At 44.0% G+C, this 19,152-nt stretch overlaps 1 protein-coding gene across 5 annotated transcripts in view; it reads left to right on the forward strand.

Annotated features, from left to right (window-relative positions):
- Positions 1-908: 908 nt before the first annotated feature.
- The window catches only part of Trit1 (tRNA isopentenyltransferase 1), a 38,406-nt gene continuing 20,162 nt past the window's right edge, over positions 909-19,152 (forward strand). For 2 of the 5 annotated variants that reach the window (XR_003954996.1, XR_376340.4), the window contains exon 1: positions 909-1,148. Coding sequence is in view for 1 of the 5 variants with exons in the window: in NM_025873.3 (NP_080149.2) it covers positions 975-1,148 (174 nt within the window). In the remaining 4 variants the exon portion in view is untranslated. The remainder of the gene's footprint in view (positions 1,149-19,152) is intronic. The other 3 variants (NR_151450.1, NM_025873.3, XM_017320359.2) reach the window with 2 other exon arrangements.

The following is a 19,152-nucleotide window of genomic DNA, read 5'->3' on the forward strand; positions in this document are numbered from 1 at the left end:
AACCATTCTTTCTTAATTTTAAACTTCAGTGTGTGTGGTGTGTGTGTGTGTGTGTGTGTGTGTGTGTGTGTGTGTGTGTGTACAGAGGTCAGCATCAGCTCTCTCCTTCCACATGCGGATCCTGGAGATTGAACTCAGGTCATCAGATCTGGCTGCCAGCAACTTTACATGTTAAACCATCTCTCTGGATTCTTAAAGCCATTTCTCAAAGTGGTGTGTGGAATCTTGAAGTCTGGCCATCCTTGATTCTGATTTTTCTTTCCCTCACTTGTATCTGCTTTACCCTTTGATTTTCTTCTGCTTCCTCTTCTAATTTTTGGGTTGTCATTCACTTGCTTGTTCTTTTGCTTTTAAGCCTATCTCTTGACTGCTTTATGCCAACGCAGAGCTTTGTCCTGCTTTCTGATTGTGTCTAAATGAGTGTGGAATTCAAACATTAGAGCCATGCTCTTGACTGAGAATTGGACAGATCTGATTTTGAAGAATGACTGAGAATCGGACACTCTCTGAGCTTATTAAATCCAACGCTAAGGTAGGCAAGTCGTTTCTCTGTCCATTTAATCATTGGTGGGTGCCTGTGCTAGGCACAGGAGACTCAGCAATGAACTAGTCAGAATGTGCTTCTTGTCTTTGTGAAATTAACAGCCTGTGGTAGAACTCAGACAATAAACCAGAGGCCAGTTATACAGTTTTATTCTTGAATTAATGCTATGAGGAAAAAGAATTGGGTGCCTGGACGCAATGTAGACAGAAATATTTTAGATGGGCTGCCATCTCTCCTTTGAGAAAGCAAGTCGGTGGGCTAATCTCAGCTAGTCGAAGGCAGTTACGTCATGGGCCTCCTAAGCTTGGTACCTTTGTCCCACAGTTTCCTCCTTTCCACCCTCCCCGCGTTCTGAGCCGGAGATCCGCGCCGGCGCACTGACTGTTGCCATGGGGACAGCTGCTTCGGCGCATGCTCAGATGCCTTCAAGATGGCGGCTGCGGCTGCTGCACGAGCAGTTCCTGTGAGCTCTGGATTCCGAGGCCTGCGGCGAACACTGCCACTTGTAGTGATTCTCGGGGCTACTGGGACTGGCAAGTCCACCCTGGCTCTGCAGTTAGGCCAGCGGCTCGGCGGCGAGATCGTCAGCGCCGACTCCATGCAGGTATGGCAGCGTGCTTGGCCCGGGGGCCTGGGAACCCTGGAGGTCGCGTGCGGGCCTCTGGACTAGGGGACACCCTGTCGCGTGGCTGTAGTGGGTGAACCTCGAGGCGTATGGGGATCCAGATGAAAGGAACCCACACCTGCTAGGTACCCATTCCAATGGCAGACAGTGTCCATTGTGTCCTGTGATCGCTAAGTAACTTCTCAGGCCATTACTCTTTCGTAGATAGTACCAACAGTTTCATTTATGGATAAAAATGTTGGGGGCTGGGGAGGTGAAGTGACCTTGTGCGTGGCACATTGCAAATAAATGGAGGAGAGATAGTGGAACGTTTAAGGTTGACATCCGGTGAATTTCAGTAAGTTAATTATTCCCAAATTTTGCCATAATTCTAATTCTAGCCCAAGGTAAGTCAGATGCCACCTGTGAGTGTCTTCTTGGGCACTAGAGCAGTCAGAGGCAGCCACTGGCTTCGTGACTTCAGATCAACAGTGCCCTTTACTTGAATATTATATTTGTAAAGTGGAGGAAATGTCATTTGCCCCACAATCACAAGGCTAAAGTATTTAATAAGTGAGACATTGGAGTGTTACAGTGGAGAGAGGGAGGCCAGCTCGAAGGTCAGACATTGTGGTAAATATTGGCTGAACCTGAGGGCTTTTTTGTTTATTTGTTTTTGTTTTTTAATCCTTTTGTCCTCTTTGCGAGAGGACTTTCGGGGATGTAGGAGCATTTGAGCTAGAGAGTAGGTGACATTTTGGGTGAATGTGAGAAGAATTACAACAGCTGTTAGGCATGTTCAAAGGTGTCGAACATATACAACCAGTCGCAGAACTCATGGTTAGTAACCTAAAATTAGTAATTAATTCTTTGCCCCACTTTACCTCATAAGGCTCCTGACATTGTTTCTACCCTCATAATTTATTTTTCCATGATAAGATCATCAGCTTATACTAAAAGGTAAGGTAATGTAACAAATAGTTGTTTGCAGCCTGCTTTGTGCCAGCTTAGGGAGATAAAGAGTTTAGCTTGAACTGAATCTCAGCCAGATTTTTTTTCCCCCAACTTTTTGCTACATGAACAAAGATACCTTTGTTCCTTTGCTAAAATAGGAAGAATATAAAAAACAACCTTGTGATCATTAAATGAAATATATGTGAAGCACTTATTACAAGTGTTTAAAAAATATGTTAACAGTGAAAACTATGGTGACTGTGTGTGTGTGTGTATATGTACATTAGACCAAACTCCTTATATTGGGGAATGTTAGTCTGGCTAAACATAGAGTAAGACAGAGCTAATAAGTGAACAGAGCTACTTATAGAGCATTTTCAGGTGGGCGGGTTCAGAAGATCAGAAGAGACTACAAGTGCTGGATTTCGTGATAGACTATTAAATTTGGTAGAATTCTTGAGAAGGGAGAAATCAATGAATGTCATGGAAAGTCTCTAAAGAAGTGCCTAGGCTGGGGAGACCCTGACCCTGACCTCTCTGGCCTCTACATACATGTCTGTATGTACACACACACACACAAATACAAATTGAAAAACAAATAGGTCAGTATGAATTATAAAAGAAGAGCTTAAAATTGGGCAAAGTGTCATACGCTGTGATCTTCACTCTTTTTGGAAGCTGAGGCAAGAGGACAACCTTGGGTGTCACTACTTAGGTGCAGCTCACCATTTTGTCTGTTTCTGAGAATCCCAATCTGTTTTGAGAAGGACAGAATCTGCTTCTCCCAGCACCGACCTCCCACATTCCCATCTACTGAGTCCGAGTAGCACTGCCTGCGTGAGGGTGGCCACAACCCGTCACTCCCCTCCCCCAGCAGCCAGAAGCTGCTGATCTCACCTCAGCTAGGGTTGGAGCCTCAGGCTTTCTCCTCCATCCGCAACAGAATTTCGACTGCACTGATCTGATGCAGGTCCACCGAGTCCATGTCATGTTCAGAAGACAGCATGAAGCATTCGTTTTCATACTCAGTTCCTCCTTCCCTCCCTCCCTCCCTCCCTCCCTCCCTCCCTCCCTCCCTTCCTTTCGACTTTTATGTGTATGAATGTTGTGCCTGCATGTATATCGGCACACCACAAGCATGCAGTGACTGTGGAAGCTAGAAGAGGGAGTCAGATCCCCTGGAACTGAAGTTAGAGATAGCTGTGAGCCACCACATGGGTGCTGGGAATTGAACCTGGATCCTCTGAAAGAGCAGCCAGTGCTCTTAACCACTGGGCCATGTCATGTCTCTTCAGCTCCATCCTTCAGCTCTTAACTGTCTTTCTGCCCCACCCCGACCCCTATGTTCCCTGAGCCTTGTGGGGGTTGGTACAGATGTCTTGTACAGAGCTCAGCATTTAACAATTATTCTTAGCTCTTGGACCAGTTCCTCTTAAGTCCCTGCATTGACTGGTTCCCACTGCAGGAACAAGCGGTCTCTGACCAAGCTTGAGGACTGCATAAGTTTATAGAGTGAGTTGGCTGGCACAGCTGCCTGCTGAAAAGTGAAGTTCTTAGAACCCTCTGGCTCTAGTAGGCTCTGTTTGCTACTTTGAAAGGAGGGGCAAGTGGGAGCCGTTGGTTTCTGCAGCCTCTGTTTTCTGGGCTCTCGCTTGTGGGGAAGGGAGGCTCTGAGTCCTTTTCTATAGCTCTCTCAAGTCCCTGCACTCCACCATGGCTTCTTCTGGTTCTTGGGTGTATGCAGGCACATTCAGAATTGTACATTGTGACTAGAATTTGAGGGTAAAATTTCTTTTATCCTTGATAATCATTAATATATGAAAAACATAGAAAATTTTTTTGAACTTTCTGAACTGTGTTTAATTTTAGATTGTGTTTAATTTTAGATGTTTATAACATTTCCCTTTGCTCTCAATTGGAGATCTTTGATCTTTGATATTTTTTTTAACTTTTGAGTGCAATAAAATATCCATGTCCTGTTGCCTGAATACATAGGTACACCCAGTTCTTCATTTCTGTCTTTGCTCACCATTGTGCACTGCTGCAACTAGAGCTCATTTTTAGCCAGTGGGAGGAGGAGAAGCTTTTCATTGTTATTATTTTGTCTTTTGAAACAGAGTCTCCTTGCTGTGTAGCCCAGGCTGGCCCTGAACTCACAGTCTTGCCTGCTGCAGCTTCTCAAATGGAGATTCTACTTTTAAAAGAAAGATTTATTTTTATTTTATGTTAAGTATGTATGTATGTACATATGTATATTTTGTGTGTGGTTGCTTGCATGTATACATGTACACCATGAGCATGCAGTGCCTTGCAGAGGCCAGAAGAGGGAATTGGATCCCCTGGAACTGGAATGATAAATGGTTGTGAGCCACCATGTGTTGGGAACTGAACTTGGGTCTTCTGCTAGAGAAAAGTGCTCGTCACCTCTGAGCCACATTGTACCCTGGAGGTACTACTTTTCAGTGATTTAACAGAAAATATTTTCTAAATATGTAAACAAGATGTCTTTTTGAAGACAAGATGTCAAGTGGCCAGGGCTACTTTCAAACTCAGTATATAACTGAACTCCAAACTTGTCACCTTCTTGCCTTCTCCCCCTAAGCGCTGGGGCTGTGGGTATGTGCTAGCGCACCTCGCTTTATGCTCCTTATTTAATTTTAATTTTTATTTTTTTCAAGATAGTGTTTCTCTTGTGTAGCCCTGGCTGTACTGGAACTCTCTCTGTAGACCAGGTTGGACTCAGACTCAGACATGTCTGCCTCTGCCTCTCAAGTGCTGGGATTAAAGGTGTGTGCCACCACTGCCTAGCAAATTTATACTTTTTAAAAAAAAATTAAATTATTATTATTATTATTTTGGGTATATGAGTGTTTTGGCTACATGTATTGATGATGATGATGATTATTATTATTTTGGTGGTTGCTGTGTTGTTTTGTTTTTTGAGACAGTTTCTCTGTGTAGCCCTGGCTGTCTTAGAACTCATTTTATAGAGCAGGTTGGCCTTGCACTCATATAAATCTGCCTGCTTCTCGGTCCTGAGTGCTAGGACTACCCTGCGTGCATGTTTGCACCAGTTGCAGTCTGCTGTTTGTGGAGAACAGAAGAGGGGATTGGATCCCTTAGGACTGAAGTAACAGTTGTTTATGAGCCAGCAAGTAAGCTCTGGGCATCAAGGCCAGGTCCTCAGCAGCAATAGCCAGTGCTCTTAACCACTGAGCCATTGCTTCAGCTCCTAGGCTTTATTTAAATAAAAAAAATATTGTATGTGTAATAATTGTGTTTATGAGTGTTTGATGTGTGGGGATGCCCGAGGAAGCAAGAGGGGGCTTCAGATTCTCCAGCGCTGGAGTTCTAGGTGGTGGTGAGCTGCCTGCCACGTGGGTGCTGAGGGCTGAGGGCTCAGCTGCTAGAGCGGCAGTAAGTGCTTGTGACTGATGTGCCACCTTGAGTCCCTAACGCTCCTTTCAAATCTTCACACTAAGCTGCATAAAGTAGATAGTACTTAACAGTTCAGGAAATACGCCGAAGATCTGTACATCTCTTATTGAACATATTTCTCTCCTTTTATTGTTTTTTTGTTTTTTCGAGACAGGGTTTCTCTGTGTAGCCCTGGCTGTCCTGGAACTCACTTTTGTAGACCAGTCTGGCCTTGAACTCAGAAATCTGCCTGCCTCAGTCTCCCGAGTGCTGGGATTAAAGATGTGCGCCACCACGCCCGGCTATTTCTCTCCTTTTATGTCTAGTGATTTTCCTCTTTAGGTGAGGCAAGAGCTGTAGGATTCTGTCACCGAGAGTGTTTCTTAGCCTGTATTCCACTCATCCCTCATGGGAATATGCTACACTTTGATCAGGATCTAAAATGTACCTTTTAAGATGTAAAAGATGAAGCCTGGTTAAGCAGTATACAACTGCATTAACGCTTGGGCAGTGGGAGAGGCAGAAGGACCAGAAGTTCAAGCCATTCCCAGCTATATAGTGAGTTTGAGGCCAGGGCTACATGAGCTTCTGGCTCAGGGCCACTGAGATGGTTCAGTAGTAACAGTGCCTGACGCCAAGCTTGGGGCCCTGAGTTTGATCCCTGGCACCAGCATGGTGGTAGGAAGGCCCTGACTTCTGAAACTTGTCCTCTGACCTCCGTACACATTCTGTGGCTTATGTGAGCTCCCCTCCCCCATAAATACAGTTTTTAAAAAGTCACCAGAAATGAGATTTATGGTGTCATGGTGTGTCAGATGGAGTTTTGAGCAGACCAGTGGCCACCGGCTGTATCATTAGAGGCTAAAACTTGATATAGCTAAGAAATAGAATTTATCATCAAGTTGATACTCAAGATGGATGTTTATTGAGACAAAAGAGGAGCTCAGGCCTGTGAGGAATCCAGACTACTGGAGACTTACTTCTTAACAGCCACAGATGAAAGGGAGATGAGTAGAGAGTGGTAATTAGAAGGGCTTTTCAAGTTTTCAAGATGAGTGTTAATTTATTTTTATTGGTTTATATTTTGAGATGGGGTCTGGTTATATTATCGAGGCTAATTTTAAATTCATGGGCACAAGCGATCCTTCACCTCAGCCTCCCAAGTAGCTAGACTCTTTGACTATTATGTTTACATTTTAAGACTTATTTATTATTATATATAAAGTACACTGTAGCTGTCCTCAGACTCACCAGAAGAGGGTGTCAGCTCTCATTATGGATGGTTGTGAGCCACCATTTTGTTGCTGGGATTTGAACTCAGGACCTCTAGAAGAGCAGTCAGTGCTCTTAACCACTGAGCCATCTCTCCAGCCCTTATGTTTACATTTTAATACTTCATTTAGAGGTGCTCTTTGGATGTTTATATTCAGAAATGTACCAGTAACTCAACCAAATTGTAAAATTGTGTTCCACATAAGCATAGATTATTGTGTGTGTGTGTGTGTGGGGGTGCATGTTGTGGAACTCACTCTGTAGACTAGTCTGACCTCAAACTCACAGAGGTCCTCCTGCCTCTTGTCTCCTAAGTGCTGGAATTAATAGCATGTGCCTTCCACTTAATTATTAATTATTATAGTAAGGATTTGTTTGTTTCGAGACAGGGTTTCTTTATATAACAGCCCTGGCTATCCTGGAACTTGCTCTGTAAACTCAGAGATCCTCATGCCTCTGCCTCCCCGTGCTGGGACTAAAGGTGTGCTGCCACCACCCAGCTAGCTGCTCGCTTCCTCCCTCCCTCCCTCCCTCCCTCCCTCCCTCCCTCCCTCCCTCCCTCCCTCCCTTCCTCCCTTCTTTCCTTCCTTTCTTTAATATGTAAGTGTACCATGAGCATGCAGTGCCTGTAGAGGTCAGAAGAGGGCACTGCATCCCCTCTAGGGGGTCCTAGAACTGGAGTTGCAGACAGTTGTGAGCCACCTTGTGGGTGCTGGGAAACAAACCCAAGTTCTCTGTAAGAGAAGCAAATGTTTTTAACCACCAAGCCAAATCTCTGGACTCTTTTATTTTTTTTTTTAAGACAGTTTTCAGTGAACCTGCAGCTTGCTGATATTTGCTAGGCTGACCCTACCTGATCCATCCCACCCAGTGTTGGGGTTATAGATGTGTTCTGTTCCATTGGCCTTTACATGGGTGTCAGGGATCTGAACTCAGGACCGCATAATTGCATAGCAAGCACTTGTAATCACTGAGCCATTTCCCCATCCCTTGTTCTTCCAGAGGTCCTGAGTTCAATTCCTTGCAATCACATGGTGGCTCACAACCATCTGTAATGAGATCTGATGCACTCTTATGGTGTAGGTCTGAAGTCAGCTACAGTGTACTCATATGAATAAAAATAAATTTTATACACACACACACATACACACACACACACACACACATGTTGTCTTAGGTCAGCTTTCCTTCTATCCCCTTTCCTTCCACAGGGTCTCATAACCCAAACTGTCTTTATTCCCTTAATCTTTCTTCCTTGAACTCCTAGCGGGGTGTCTGAAGTGCGAGATCACAGTGCCACTAAACCTAGCTAGATGTTTTCTTTTTTCCTTCCTTAGTTTATTCCTTCCTTCCTTTCTTAATGGTGGTAAGGACTGAGCTCAGCATGCAGTTATCTTGCCTGTTGTACTTCTTCTGCTACTCTTTGTCCTAACTTAACCATAGGGTCTATCCTAGGTAAATTTTTGTCAATTTGACATAAGCTAGAATCATTTGGGATGAGGGAACCTCTATTCATAAAACGAATCCCACCAGCTTAGCCTGAGATGCATTTTCATGATCGGCGAGAGAGGGCCCAACTCACTGTGGGCAGTGCTGTCTGAGGGCTAGGTCTTAGGTGGTATAAGAAAGCAAGCTGAGCAAGCAACAGGGAGCAAGCTAGTAAGCAGCATTCCTCCATGGCCTCTGCAGCAGTCTCTGCCTCTAAGTTCCTGTTTTGACTTCCCTCAGTGTCTTAGTCAGGGTTTCTATCCCTGCACAAACATCATGACCAAGAAGCAAGTTGGGGAGGAAAGGGTTTATTTGGCTTACACTTCCATACTGCTGTTCATCACCAAAGGATGCAGGACTGGAACTCAAGCAGGTCAGGAAGCAGGAGCTGATGCAGAGGCCATGGAGGGATGTTCCTTACTAGCTTGCCTCACCTGGCTTGCTCAGCCTGCTCTCTTATAGAACCCAAGACTACCAGCCCAGAGATGGTCCCACCCACAAGGGGCCATTCCCCCTTGATCACTAATTGAGAAAATGTCTTACAGTTGGATCTCATGGAGGCATTGTCTCAACTGAAGCTCCTTTCTCTGTGATAACCCCAGCTGTGTCAAGTTGACACAAAACTAGCCAGTACACTCAGTGATAGAGTTTGACATGAAAGTTGCAAGTTGCAATAAACCTTCTCCTCTCCAAGTTGCTTTTAGTCAGGTGCTTTATCACAGCAGTAGAAACCCTAACTAGGACACAGTGATTCCATGGCAACCTTTACAAGGCACTAACTTTTCTAGGAAATACTTTTTTTTTTTTTTTTTTTTTTTAAAGATTTTATTTATTGATTATATGTAAGTACACTGTAGCTGTCTTCAGACACTCCAGAAGAGGGAGTCAGATCTTGTTACGGATGGTTGTGAGCCACCATGTGGTTGCTGGGATTTGAACTCCTGACCTTTGGAAGAACAGTCGGGTGCTCTTACCCACTGAGCCATCTCACCAGCCCCGGAAATACTTTTTTGATAAGCATTGAATATCTTTTAATGGCACCGCTCATGCCTGTAATCCTTGCACTTGAGCTGAGGTAGGAGGATTCCCATGAGTATGAGGCTACCTCGGCAGAAAAAGGAAGGGAGGGAGGGAGAGAAGTGAGTGTTAAATTTAAGCACTGAGGTGAAATAACATGCACAGGTCTGAAGTGGGGATTTTTCTCTTGGGAGCCTAATAAACAATGACCTGAGTGTCTAGCATCAGAGCATCAGAGCAGCTCCTTTCAGGCTTCCTGTCCTGGGGATTACTTCTAGGTTCTCATGCATTTCTGTGTGGCTCAGACAGAAGTGACCTCTTATACTGATAGTCTGGTTTTTCCAAACCCCAACTGTTTCTCAATGTATAGAAACATAAATATTCTCATCCAGCAGTGAGAGTCAGAATTCAAGGGGAGGCCAGTAGTAACACAATCCCTGCTTTCCAGGATGGAAAAACTGAGGTACAGAAAGATTAAAGAGCTGCCTGGAGATCATACTGCAAGACACCTGCACACCTGGAAATTGGATCTGGATCTTCAAATGCATTTGCAGAGTCTGATCCAGTGCAGGAAGATGATACTGGAGGTCTTCCTTTCAGTCTGGGTTGTCATCCTGGCATGCAAATCCAAGGCAGAGTGCACCACCTTCAGTGACTGTGAAACATGAAGGCAGTTGCTGAACATGTATACTGTCTGCCTGCCTGAGAAGAGAGACTGCCAAGTGTAGGCTAGGAGGAGATAAAGCGTTCTGTTTGGGTTTATAGAGAGAAATAGCTCTGATGCCTTAATTCTTCGAGTCCTAGGGAGAAGCAATATCAGACCTAGGAGCACAGTTCCTGCTGTGTTTTCTCAAAGCTATAGGAGAGGAGCAAATGACTTTTGGCAGACTGACTAGGCAGCAGGCTCTGTGTCAGCTAAGAGATGGGGAACTCTGTGTTCTTTTCGTCTGCTTTTGGGACATAATTTAGGAACAGTGTTTTGTACTAAAGGACTGTCTGTCTGATAGTGCTCAAGGGAGATCTGGGAGGCACAGGGGAAGGATATGAAAGGAGAGCTAGGATGCTGCCTCATGGTGGCTTCATAGGACTCAGATAAAAGGCACAAAGATGTGTTAACCAGGAGAGAGACAGGACTCTCCAGAGGCTCTTTATCACAGCTGGCAGACACAATCTTTAAAATGACTGACCATGACAAGAGGCCAAGTAGGAAATTTCAGATGTTTTTGACTCATGTAGTGTGCGCGCGCGCGCGCGCGCGCGCGTGTGTGTGTGTGTGTGTGTGTGTGTGTGTGTGTGTGTGATGGTTTCTAGCTCACTTGGTTTCCTTCCATGTTAAATATAGTTTTACTTTGTGTAGGTTCTGCATATATGGTCCCTTTTTGCTACTGCAGGGAGACCCCTCCATGTGAGGAAGCAGAAGTGACTACTAGCTAAACAGGAAGCCACAGGCAAGCACAGAGGGGGCTGGAGAGGAGGCTGCTGAGCTGAGGTACTCCCTGACTATTCAGTGACAGTTAAGTGTCAGAGATGGCTCACCACAGTCTCTAATTCCAGTTCCAGAGGCTTCGATGCCCTCTTCTGACCTCTTTGTGTACCAGCACACATGTGCACGTACATACATGCATGCAAAACACTCATAACATAGAATAAAAAAGCCCAAAAAGTTATTTTTAAAAAAGAGAATACCATGGCGAAGGCTTTTGAGTTGTCTGCTCTCTCCTTAAAAGCACATGTCCTTTCATACTTTGAGGAATGGCTGGCAACCATCTGGCACAAAGGATTCTTGAGGGACAGTCGTAGGAGGTGAAACTAAAAACACAGACCCTAGGACACATTGTGGAGGCCCTTAAAAGCCACACCACGAAGGCTTGGGGTTTCATCAGGGAAGTGAGACTGACTCTGGCAGCTGAGTGGAGAGCGGGTCAGAGGAGCCAGCCTGGGTTCTGCAGCACTGCATGGTTAAAAGAATCAAACATTTCTTTTTTCCTAGAATTTTTTTTTAGAGTACAATGATTTTGATTTCCTGATAAACTGAAGTCTGTTTTTAGGTTTGTTTATGAAGCATACTTGCATTTTATTAAAGAACAAAGGCCAAATGGTCCTCAGACTCTGAGCAGTGTCATCTCCGTTGGTCTGGAAGTAGCGAAGGTCATGATCTCCTTGTCAGATGCCAAGACTCTTTCTACAACTTGGTAGATTTCTCGGTAAGGTATTTCAGATGCCTTTTAGAACCGTTTCTCAGAAACAACTGTGATTTGATTTCTGAGATTTCCAGTTTTGCCATCAACTTTAACCTTTGCCCATAGAAACTGTTCAGCATTTCCATCTTCTATTGGACGAGCAGGGACCACATCAAACTTCCAAGTTGATCTCTTAGGCTTCTTGTCCTTCTATGCTTTTTTCTAGAATTTTAATTTGTTTTTATTTTGTGTGCGTGTTAACGAGCATGCCCCAGCACACATCTGGGAGGTCTGTGGACAACTTGGAGTTGGTTTTCTGCAGGTTCCAGGACTTGAACTCAGACCATCAGACTCTGTGGTAACCACTCTTACCTACTGTTTTGTTTTGTTTTTTAAGATAGAGTCTAACTCTGTCACCCAGGATAGCCTCAAATTCACAATGCTCTTGCTTCAGTCTCCAGAGTGCTGGGATTTCAGGCATGTGTTACCATTCCCAATACCACTGCCCTGTTGTTAGCATCTTTCTGCAAGCCACCCTGCCAACATCCATCCATGCAGGATGTAAGGCTGTGACTCCTCTCCCATTCAGTGAGGGACAGTTTTGGCAACTCATTTTTAAGGAGTTTGAACAAGATGCTGTCATTACTGAAATGGGAAGGCTGTGGAAAGAGAATGACAAATCAAATACAGCCTTAGCTGAGCAGCGTTCACACCCTCAGTAATGACTCTTGTGGATTATTCCTGACGAAAGGCTGAGAGGATGGAATGTATCATCAGTTTAATTCTGAGAAACCCAAACTCAAATTGAGGGACGTTCAAGAAAAGAACTGACCAGTGCCCTTCAGAAGAGTCAGGGACGTGAAGATAAAGAAAAACTGAAAACTGTCCCTCCTCGAGACCAAGGACACATGATCATTCAATACAATAAAGAATCCTAAACATGGTCCTGAGCTGAAAAGTGACATCAGTGGTAAAATCCACATCCACAGGTCAGGACCCGGGCTCACACCTGTGACACTTTCCTAATTCTCAACATATCATGGTAATGTAAGATATTAGGACAAGCTGCATGAAACAAGAGAGACGCTCTTTGTTGTCTTCTCTGACCACACACGGGTGCCCACACTCAGGCCCACACATCACACATACTCATATAATAATAAAAAAATTTTAAAAAGAACCAAAACCAAACCAACCACCAAACATGCAATACCAAAAACCCCCAAATAAGCAAAAAAACCGAAAACAACATTTTGGCTAAGGATGTAGCATTAGCAGGTAGAGTGCTTGTCTAGGATGAACACAAAGCTCTGGGTTCCATCCCCAGGACCACAGTAAACCAGATGCTATAGGCAAATGCCTGTAACCCCACCCCTCTAGAGGTGGAGATAGAAGAATAGGAGTTCTAAGCCAGTCTTGACTACATAGTGAGTTTGAGGCTAGCCTGGGTTACGTGAGACCCTGTTTTAGAAAGGGAGGGAGGGAGGGAGGGAAGGGGAAAATAATAGCAAACAGAAATCACCTTCTCATTGTTTATAATATATTTATTTTTTAGTGTGACTTATCACATGAAAAATAGTCTCAGTAATTACTTCTTTGAGATCCAAAATTGCCAGGGCAGTGCTGTGTGCAGCTGTACTTCTCGTCACAGAAGTCAGTAATAAGCCTCTTATGCTCACATCTGAGAGTGTATGTGAGAGTGCAGGCATGCTGGCAAGTGCATACGCTGGACTTGAACTGTCATCCTCCTGCCTCAGCTTCCCCAAATACTGCTATTACGGGTGTGCATCACCACATTCAGTCCCTGGCCCCATCCTGTTTTAGTTATGGCCGACATAATTGATGGATTTACTGTGACAGTCTATAGTTCCTGTGTTTGGTAGATAATTGTATTTATGTGTGTGTGTGCGTGTGCGTGGGAGATGCGGTGGGGTGTGGGGAATGTGTGTGTGGGAATACATGTGCCATGGCAGCCATGAAGTCAGAGAAGAACTCTCTGGAGTCACTCATCCTTCAGCCTCCTTGCTGAGACACTTTGTTTCTGCCCAACTGCATTGTCTCCGGGAAAGCTGGCCGGTGAGCTTCTCCTGTCTCCATTTTGCATCTCACAGCAGGAGTGTCCAGCTTTCCACATGGTGTGTTCATTCCGAGGACAAGCTGTGGGAGTTGTCCTGTCCTTCCATCCTGAGAGATTGAAGTCAGGCTGTCAGATTTGGCTACAAGCACCTTTACCACCAAGCCATCTTCCTGATCCAAGTGTATTTTTTGTTGTGTACAGTTCTGTGTTTGTTGTGCTCTCTTTTTGTTGTTTTGTTTGTGACTCCAGGGACTCACCTTGGATTCATATGTGCCTGGAATGTGTATGTGCCTGGAATGCGCTTCTCCACTGAGCTGCATCCCCAGACCTAAGGGGGACGCTTTTGCCTTGGTTTTCTTTTTTTTTTTTTCTTTTTTTTTTTTAAATTGAGGTTATTTAAATTCCACATACAATTAATCTTTTTTAAATGAGCAACTCAGCTGGGCGTAGTGGTGCACGCCTTTAATCCCAGCACTTGGGAGGCAGAGGCAGGTGGATTTCTGGGTTCGAGGCCAGCCTGGTCTACAGAGTGAGTTCCAGGACAGCCAGGGCTATACAGAGAAACCCTGTAAAACCAAAAAAACAAAAACCTAAAATGAGCAACTCTGTGGTATAATGCATAGTGTTATATGAACTAATACTTTTATCTGGTTATAAAACATTTTCACCCTATATAAAAATCCCATTCCCTAGTAAGCAGCTTCCCCAGCAGCTGGGGGCTTCCAGGCAGGAACTTCCAGGCGGCTTTCTCTCCCTGTTTGTGTTAAGCATAAACAAGTGAGCACATGAGTTTGAGTACCTTTTGAAATTACACCCCACTCCAGTTATTTGGGCATAGAGCTAGCATTGCTAGGCCATGTGGTAATTATGTGTTTAACTTTGTGGAACTTTCCGACTTTTCCACATGACCATACCATTTCGCATTCCTACCAGTAGTGTATAGAGATACCCATTTCTCCATATCGTCTCTCATACTTGTTATTTTTCTTTAAAAAATTTTTATTTTAAAGCTGGATGTATTGGTACATACCTTTAATTCCAGCACTTGGGAGGCAGAGGTAGAGGCAGGCACAGGCATATCTCTGCGTTTGATGCCAACTTGGTCTATATAGTGAGTTGCGGGACAGTCGGCTACTAAACCATGTGTCGAAAGGAGAACCCTGACTTAGGAAATTGTCTTCTGATCTCTACGCAGGCAAAGTTAATTTTTAAAAGGCTATTCTAGTGTTTTTGAAAGTGGTGTCTAGCTTTAGTTTTGATTTATAGTTCTCTAACACTATTGATGGTTTTGTTGCCTTCTTTCCCCACTTGTGGGGTTGGAACCCATACTAGCAAAGTGCTCTAGCGCTGAACACAGCCCCAGCCCCTTCCCCAAACCCCAGTGAGGGGGAACTCATGATCTCCTACATGCCAGGCAAGTGCTGTATACCTCTGAGCTATAGCCCCTCATTTTATTTGTTTGGTCTTCATATGTAGCCTAGACTAACTTTTAACTCAAAGTTGTAGGTATCCGCCCCTTTCATTCTTGCTATTGTTAAACTTAGAAGCCTGAACCTCCCCAGGCAACTGTGGCTGCTTATTTTTAAAGTGGGTTGTTTGTCTTTTTTGTTTTTGAGTTGCATATATTACATTTTGATACATCACTGTCATGTTTCTTTTTTCTCTGTGTAGCCCTGGCTGTCCTGGAACTCACTCTGTAGACCAGGCTGGCCTCAAAATCGGAAATCCGCCTGCCTCTGCCTCCCAAGTGCTGGGATCAAAGACGTGCGCCACCACCGCCCGGCAGAAGCCAGTATCTTTAATTTACAGTTTGTTGTTACTTTAAGGTCTTCCTTTTACCTGGTAGACATGTTTACTTGGAAAACTGGGTTTGCTTTCAGCCCTGATACTATATGTAGGTATAACTGGACAAGTCATGGCTCCTTTGGGCCTCAGCTTCCCCTTTGGGTTAGACTAGGAAAATGTACTGGGGTTAGAGCAGCAGCTGTCAATATTTTGCTAAGAGGCGTTAGTAAATATTTTAGGCTTTAAGGGTCATAGATTGTCTCAGTGTTTAAAGCCCCTTTTGTTGTTGGAGCTGTTAGGGGTCAGATAGAGCCTGGGCCATGGCAGCCCTAGTCATTGGCTTTAGCCACCTGTCTTTTATTTATTTTTTTGAGATAGGATCTTACTGTATAGCTTGGAACACTCTATATAGATCAGGCTGGCCTTGAACTCAGAGATCTGCCTGCCTCCAGCCCCGTTGCTCTGTCTAAAGGTATGTGCCACCACCCATCTTTAATAAGCCAGTTAAGCCGACAAGCATAGAGAAACGCATGGAAAGCAGATGTCTTCACTGTTGTCACAGTGGTAAGAAGAACAGATAAAGAAAGGGGTTCAGTAACACCTCACCCCAACCCTGTTCATCTTTGCGGTCTTGACATGAGGTTTAGGTGTACACAGTGTGTAAAAGGTCAATATCCTGCTCATGCTGTGGAGTTGCCCCACTGTCTCAGCTCCGGGCTCTCCTGCTGGGTGGTCTGACAAGTTGTCAGAACTCTGTGAAATGTCTTCCTTAGTTCCTCATCTGGTGGCACTAGGGTTCAACAATTCCCTTTTCCAGCATGAGGTTCCTGGGGAAATTCCAGCTCCTTAGGGATCAGATGTCAGGAGTCTCTTGGCCAGTAGGAAGAGCGCAGGAGTCTTTTTAGAATAGCCTCATCCTGAGGCCCTTGAATTGCCACCAAGCCTGAAGACCTGAGTTTGATCCCCTAGAAAACCACATGGTAGAAGGAGAAAACCAACTTCTGAAGTTGCCCTCTGACCCCCAACACTTTGAGGCCAGTTACACTCTTTGCTCTGGTACATTGTGGTTCTTTTCTTTCAAACACTTGCCAGGGGGCTCACCTCCAAGAGCCAAGGGAAATCATGTTTAATCACTAGTAATTAAACATATTAAATATAATGTCATGCAATTAATGTAGTACTTACTGTCTGCTGGCACTGTTCTAAACACTTTACATATATTAACTCATTATCAGAATACTCAATGAAGAATGTAGATGCATTCATTATCCTCACTTTACAGATGAGGAAACTTAAGGCAGAAATAAAAATTAGCTCCGTAACCTGCCAAGTGAAGGCTCCAGCTGGCTAAGGAAGCCAAAACTTAAAGCTGACAGCCTGCTCCTTTTTACTGTATGCAGAACTGCCTTCCCAGACGCAGACACGCACTTCCACGTCATGCAGTTGCTCAGATACCACTTAAGACGTCAGATAGGACACTGGGCCTGGCCTGAGCATCTTCATCTGCACACGAATCACTCAGAGATTTATTTTTAATTATGTGTTCTTATTAAGTAGAACCACACTGAAACTATCTGAAGTTGTGTGCAAGGATGTATGCAAGGCATTCAGCCACAAGTCTAACTTGACTTGGTGAAAAAAAGGTCCTAGACGCAAATAAATAATAAAATTCTAAGCATGACTGAAGTATCTGAGATATGGATGTCACCTAAACCTGGGCCAAAAATAGCATTTTACAGAATGATTTGTTTTTGGGTTTTGTTATTATTTTATTTTTGTTTCTGTTTTTCTCTGATTGAACCCAGGATGTGCTAGACAAGTGCTTGCTTCCCACTGAGCTACGCCTTCAGCTCCCTAGAGGGGTGTCTGAATATTTACCTATAATGCAAATCAACAGTAGCTTGTTATTGTGGTTTAGATGGTCATTTATTTATTTTTACGTGTATGACTTCCTGCAAGTATGTGTATTACATGAGTGCAGTGCCCACAGAGGCCAGAAGACGGTGTCAGGTTCCCCTGGAGCTAGAATTACAGGCACTGGTGAGCCACCTATGAATGCTGTGACTTAAACTCAGGGCTTTTGGAAACGTATTGTATGCTCTTGACCACTGAGCCATCTCTCCAGTCTCCTGTTTTTACTTTTTAGCTCTGTAGCTGGTTTTAAGGGACAAAAAAATAATACCCAGAAAATGTATCATTTGTGTCCATATAGCTCAGTAAATTGTCAAAGGGGAAAAAATAATGCCCATGTAACGACACTAAGTTTAAGAGATGGAATACTATCAGTGCTGTGAGTAATTCTGGACATTTTATCTCATGGCTGCTATTTTCTGGTTTTACACTGCCTACAGCTGTCTTCAGTGCTTTTCTTTTTAAAGCTGCTGTGCAGCATACACCTGTAAACCCAGCACTTGGGAGGTAGAGGCAGGAGGATTAGAAGTTCAAGGTTAGCCTCAGCTACGAAGTGAGTCTAGCCTGAGCTACATGAGACTGTGTCTCAAACAATAAACATAAAAAGTAATAAATTCAGATAAAATATACATGGCTCAGTGGGAGAGTACATTTTTTCATATATGTAGACCCTAGGTTTAATCTCCAGAAACACACACACACATACAAAATGGCAATATATAACTAAATTTATCATTTTATTTTAGGGCCTTTATTTTTATTCTGAGATGAGTCTCACTGTGTATTTCTGACTAGCGTTGAACTCACAGAGATGTACCTACCTCCTCCTTTGCCTCAGCCTCTGGAGTGCTGGGAGTAAAGGTTCCTGCCACCACATCTAGCTCAAGGGCCATTTAAAAAATGTTTTTACATTTATTTTGTGGATGAATGTATGTATGATTACACGTGCCAGGGCATGAATAGAGAGGGAGGGCAACTTGCATGTTCAGTTTTCTCCTTTCACAATGTGGATTCTAGGGTCAAGCTCAGGTGTCAGGCCTGGTGGCAAGTGCCTTCCTTTACCTGCTAATCCTCAGTGGTTACTTCTACCAGCCGAGCAGCATTACTTAAAGTCACATCTTCCTGTGACCACCATCACCTTCCATTTCTAGTACATTCCTGCCTTTCAAAACTGAAGCTCTGCCCAGTAATCAGCAATCCTGCTTTCTGTCTCCATGGCCGTACCCACTGCAGGTGCCTTGTTTGTGTAAGTGCAGTCATGTTCTTGGGGCCTCAGAGATTTGTGCCCTTCTAGGGCCGGTGGGTTTCACTCATCAGTCAGGTCTTCAAGGTTCATCTTTGTTTTAACATCACAGTTTCTTGTCACTTGTTAAGACTGTGTACTATCCCATCATAGAGATGTATACTCATTTACCTGTTACACCCATATGTTTAATACCCTGTTTTTATTATTTTAGGTATTTTCCAAAAGGAGATTTGCTGTGTTTGAAGAACTTCCACATTATTTATATAGCTCTACCATTATACATTTTTCTAAGTTTGTTTTAACATGTCTGTTTTGTCTGAATATATGTATATATACCATGTGTGTGCCTAGTGCCCAAGGATGTCAAAAGAATGCATTGGATCCCCTAGAACTAGAACCACAGCTCCCCTGTGGCTCCTGAGAACTAAATCCACATCCTCTGCAAGAGCAGCAAGTGCTCTTAACTGCTGAGCCGTCTCTCCATCCCCTGGCTCCACCATTTTTGTTTTATTTTTCCTGGTCTTATTTGTCTATCAGGTTTTATTTGTAGAAGCCGATGATCAAAGCTACAAAAACATGGTTTTGCAAGTATAACAGGCCCAAAGAGAAGGGCTCATAGGAACAAGTAGTTTTTTTTAGACCCCGAAGGAGGCCTTT

Source organism: Mus musculus, chromosome 4 (genome assembly GCF_000001635.26).
Source record: "Mus musculus strain C57BL/6J chromosome 4, GRCm38.p6 C57BL/6J".
In the NCBI taxonomy this organism is placed as follows: domain Eukaryota; kingdom Metazoa; phylum Chordata; class Mammalia; order Rodentia; family Muridae; genus Mus; species Mus musculus.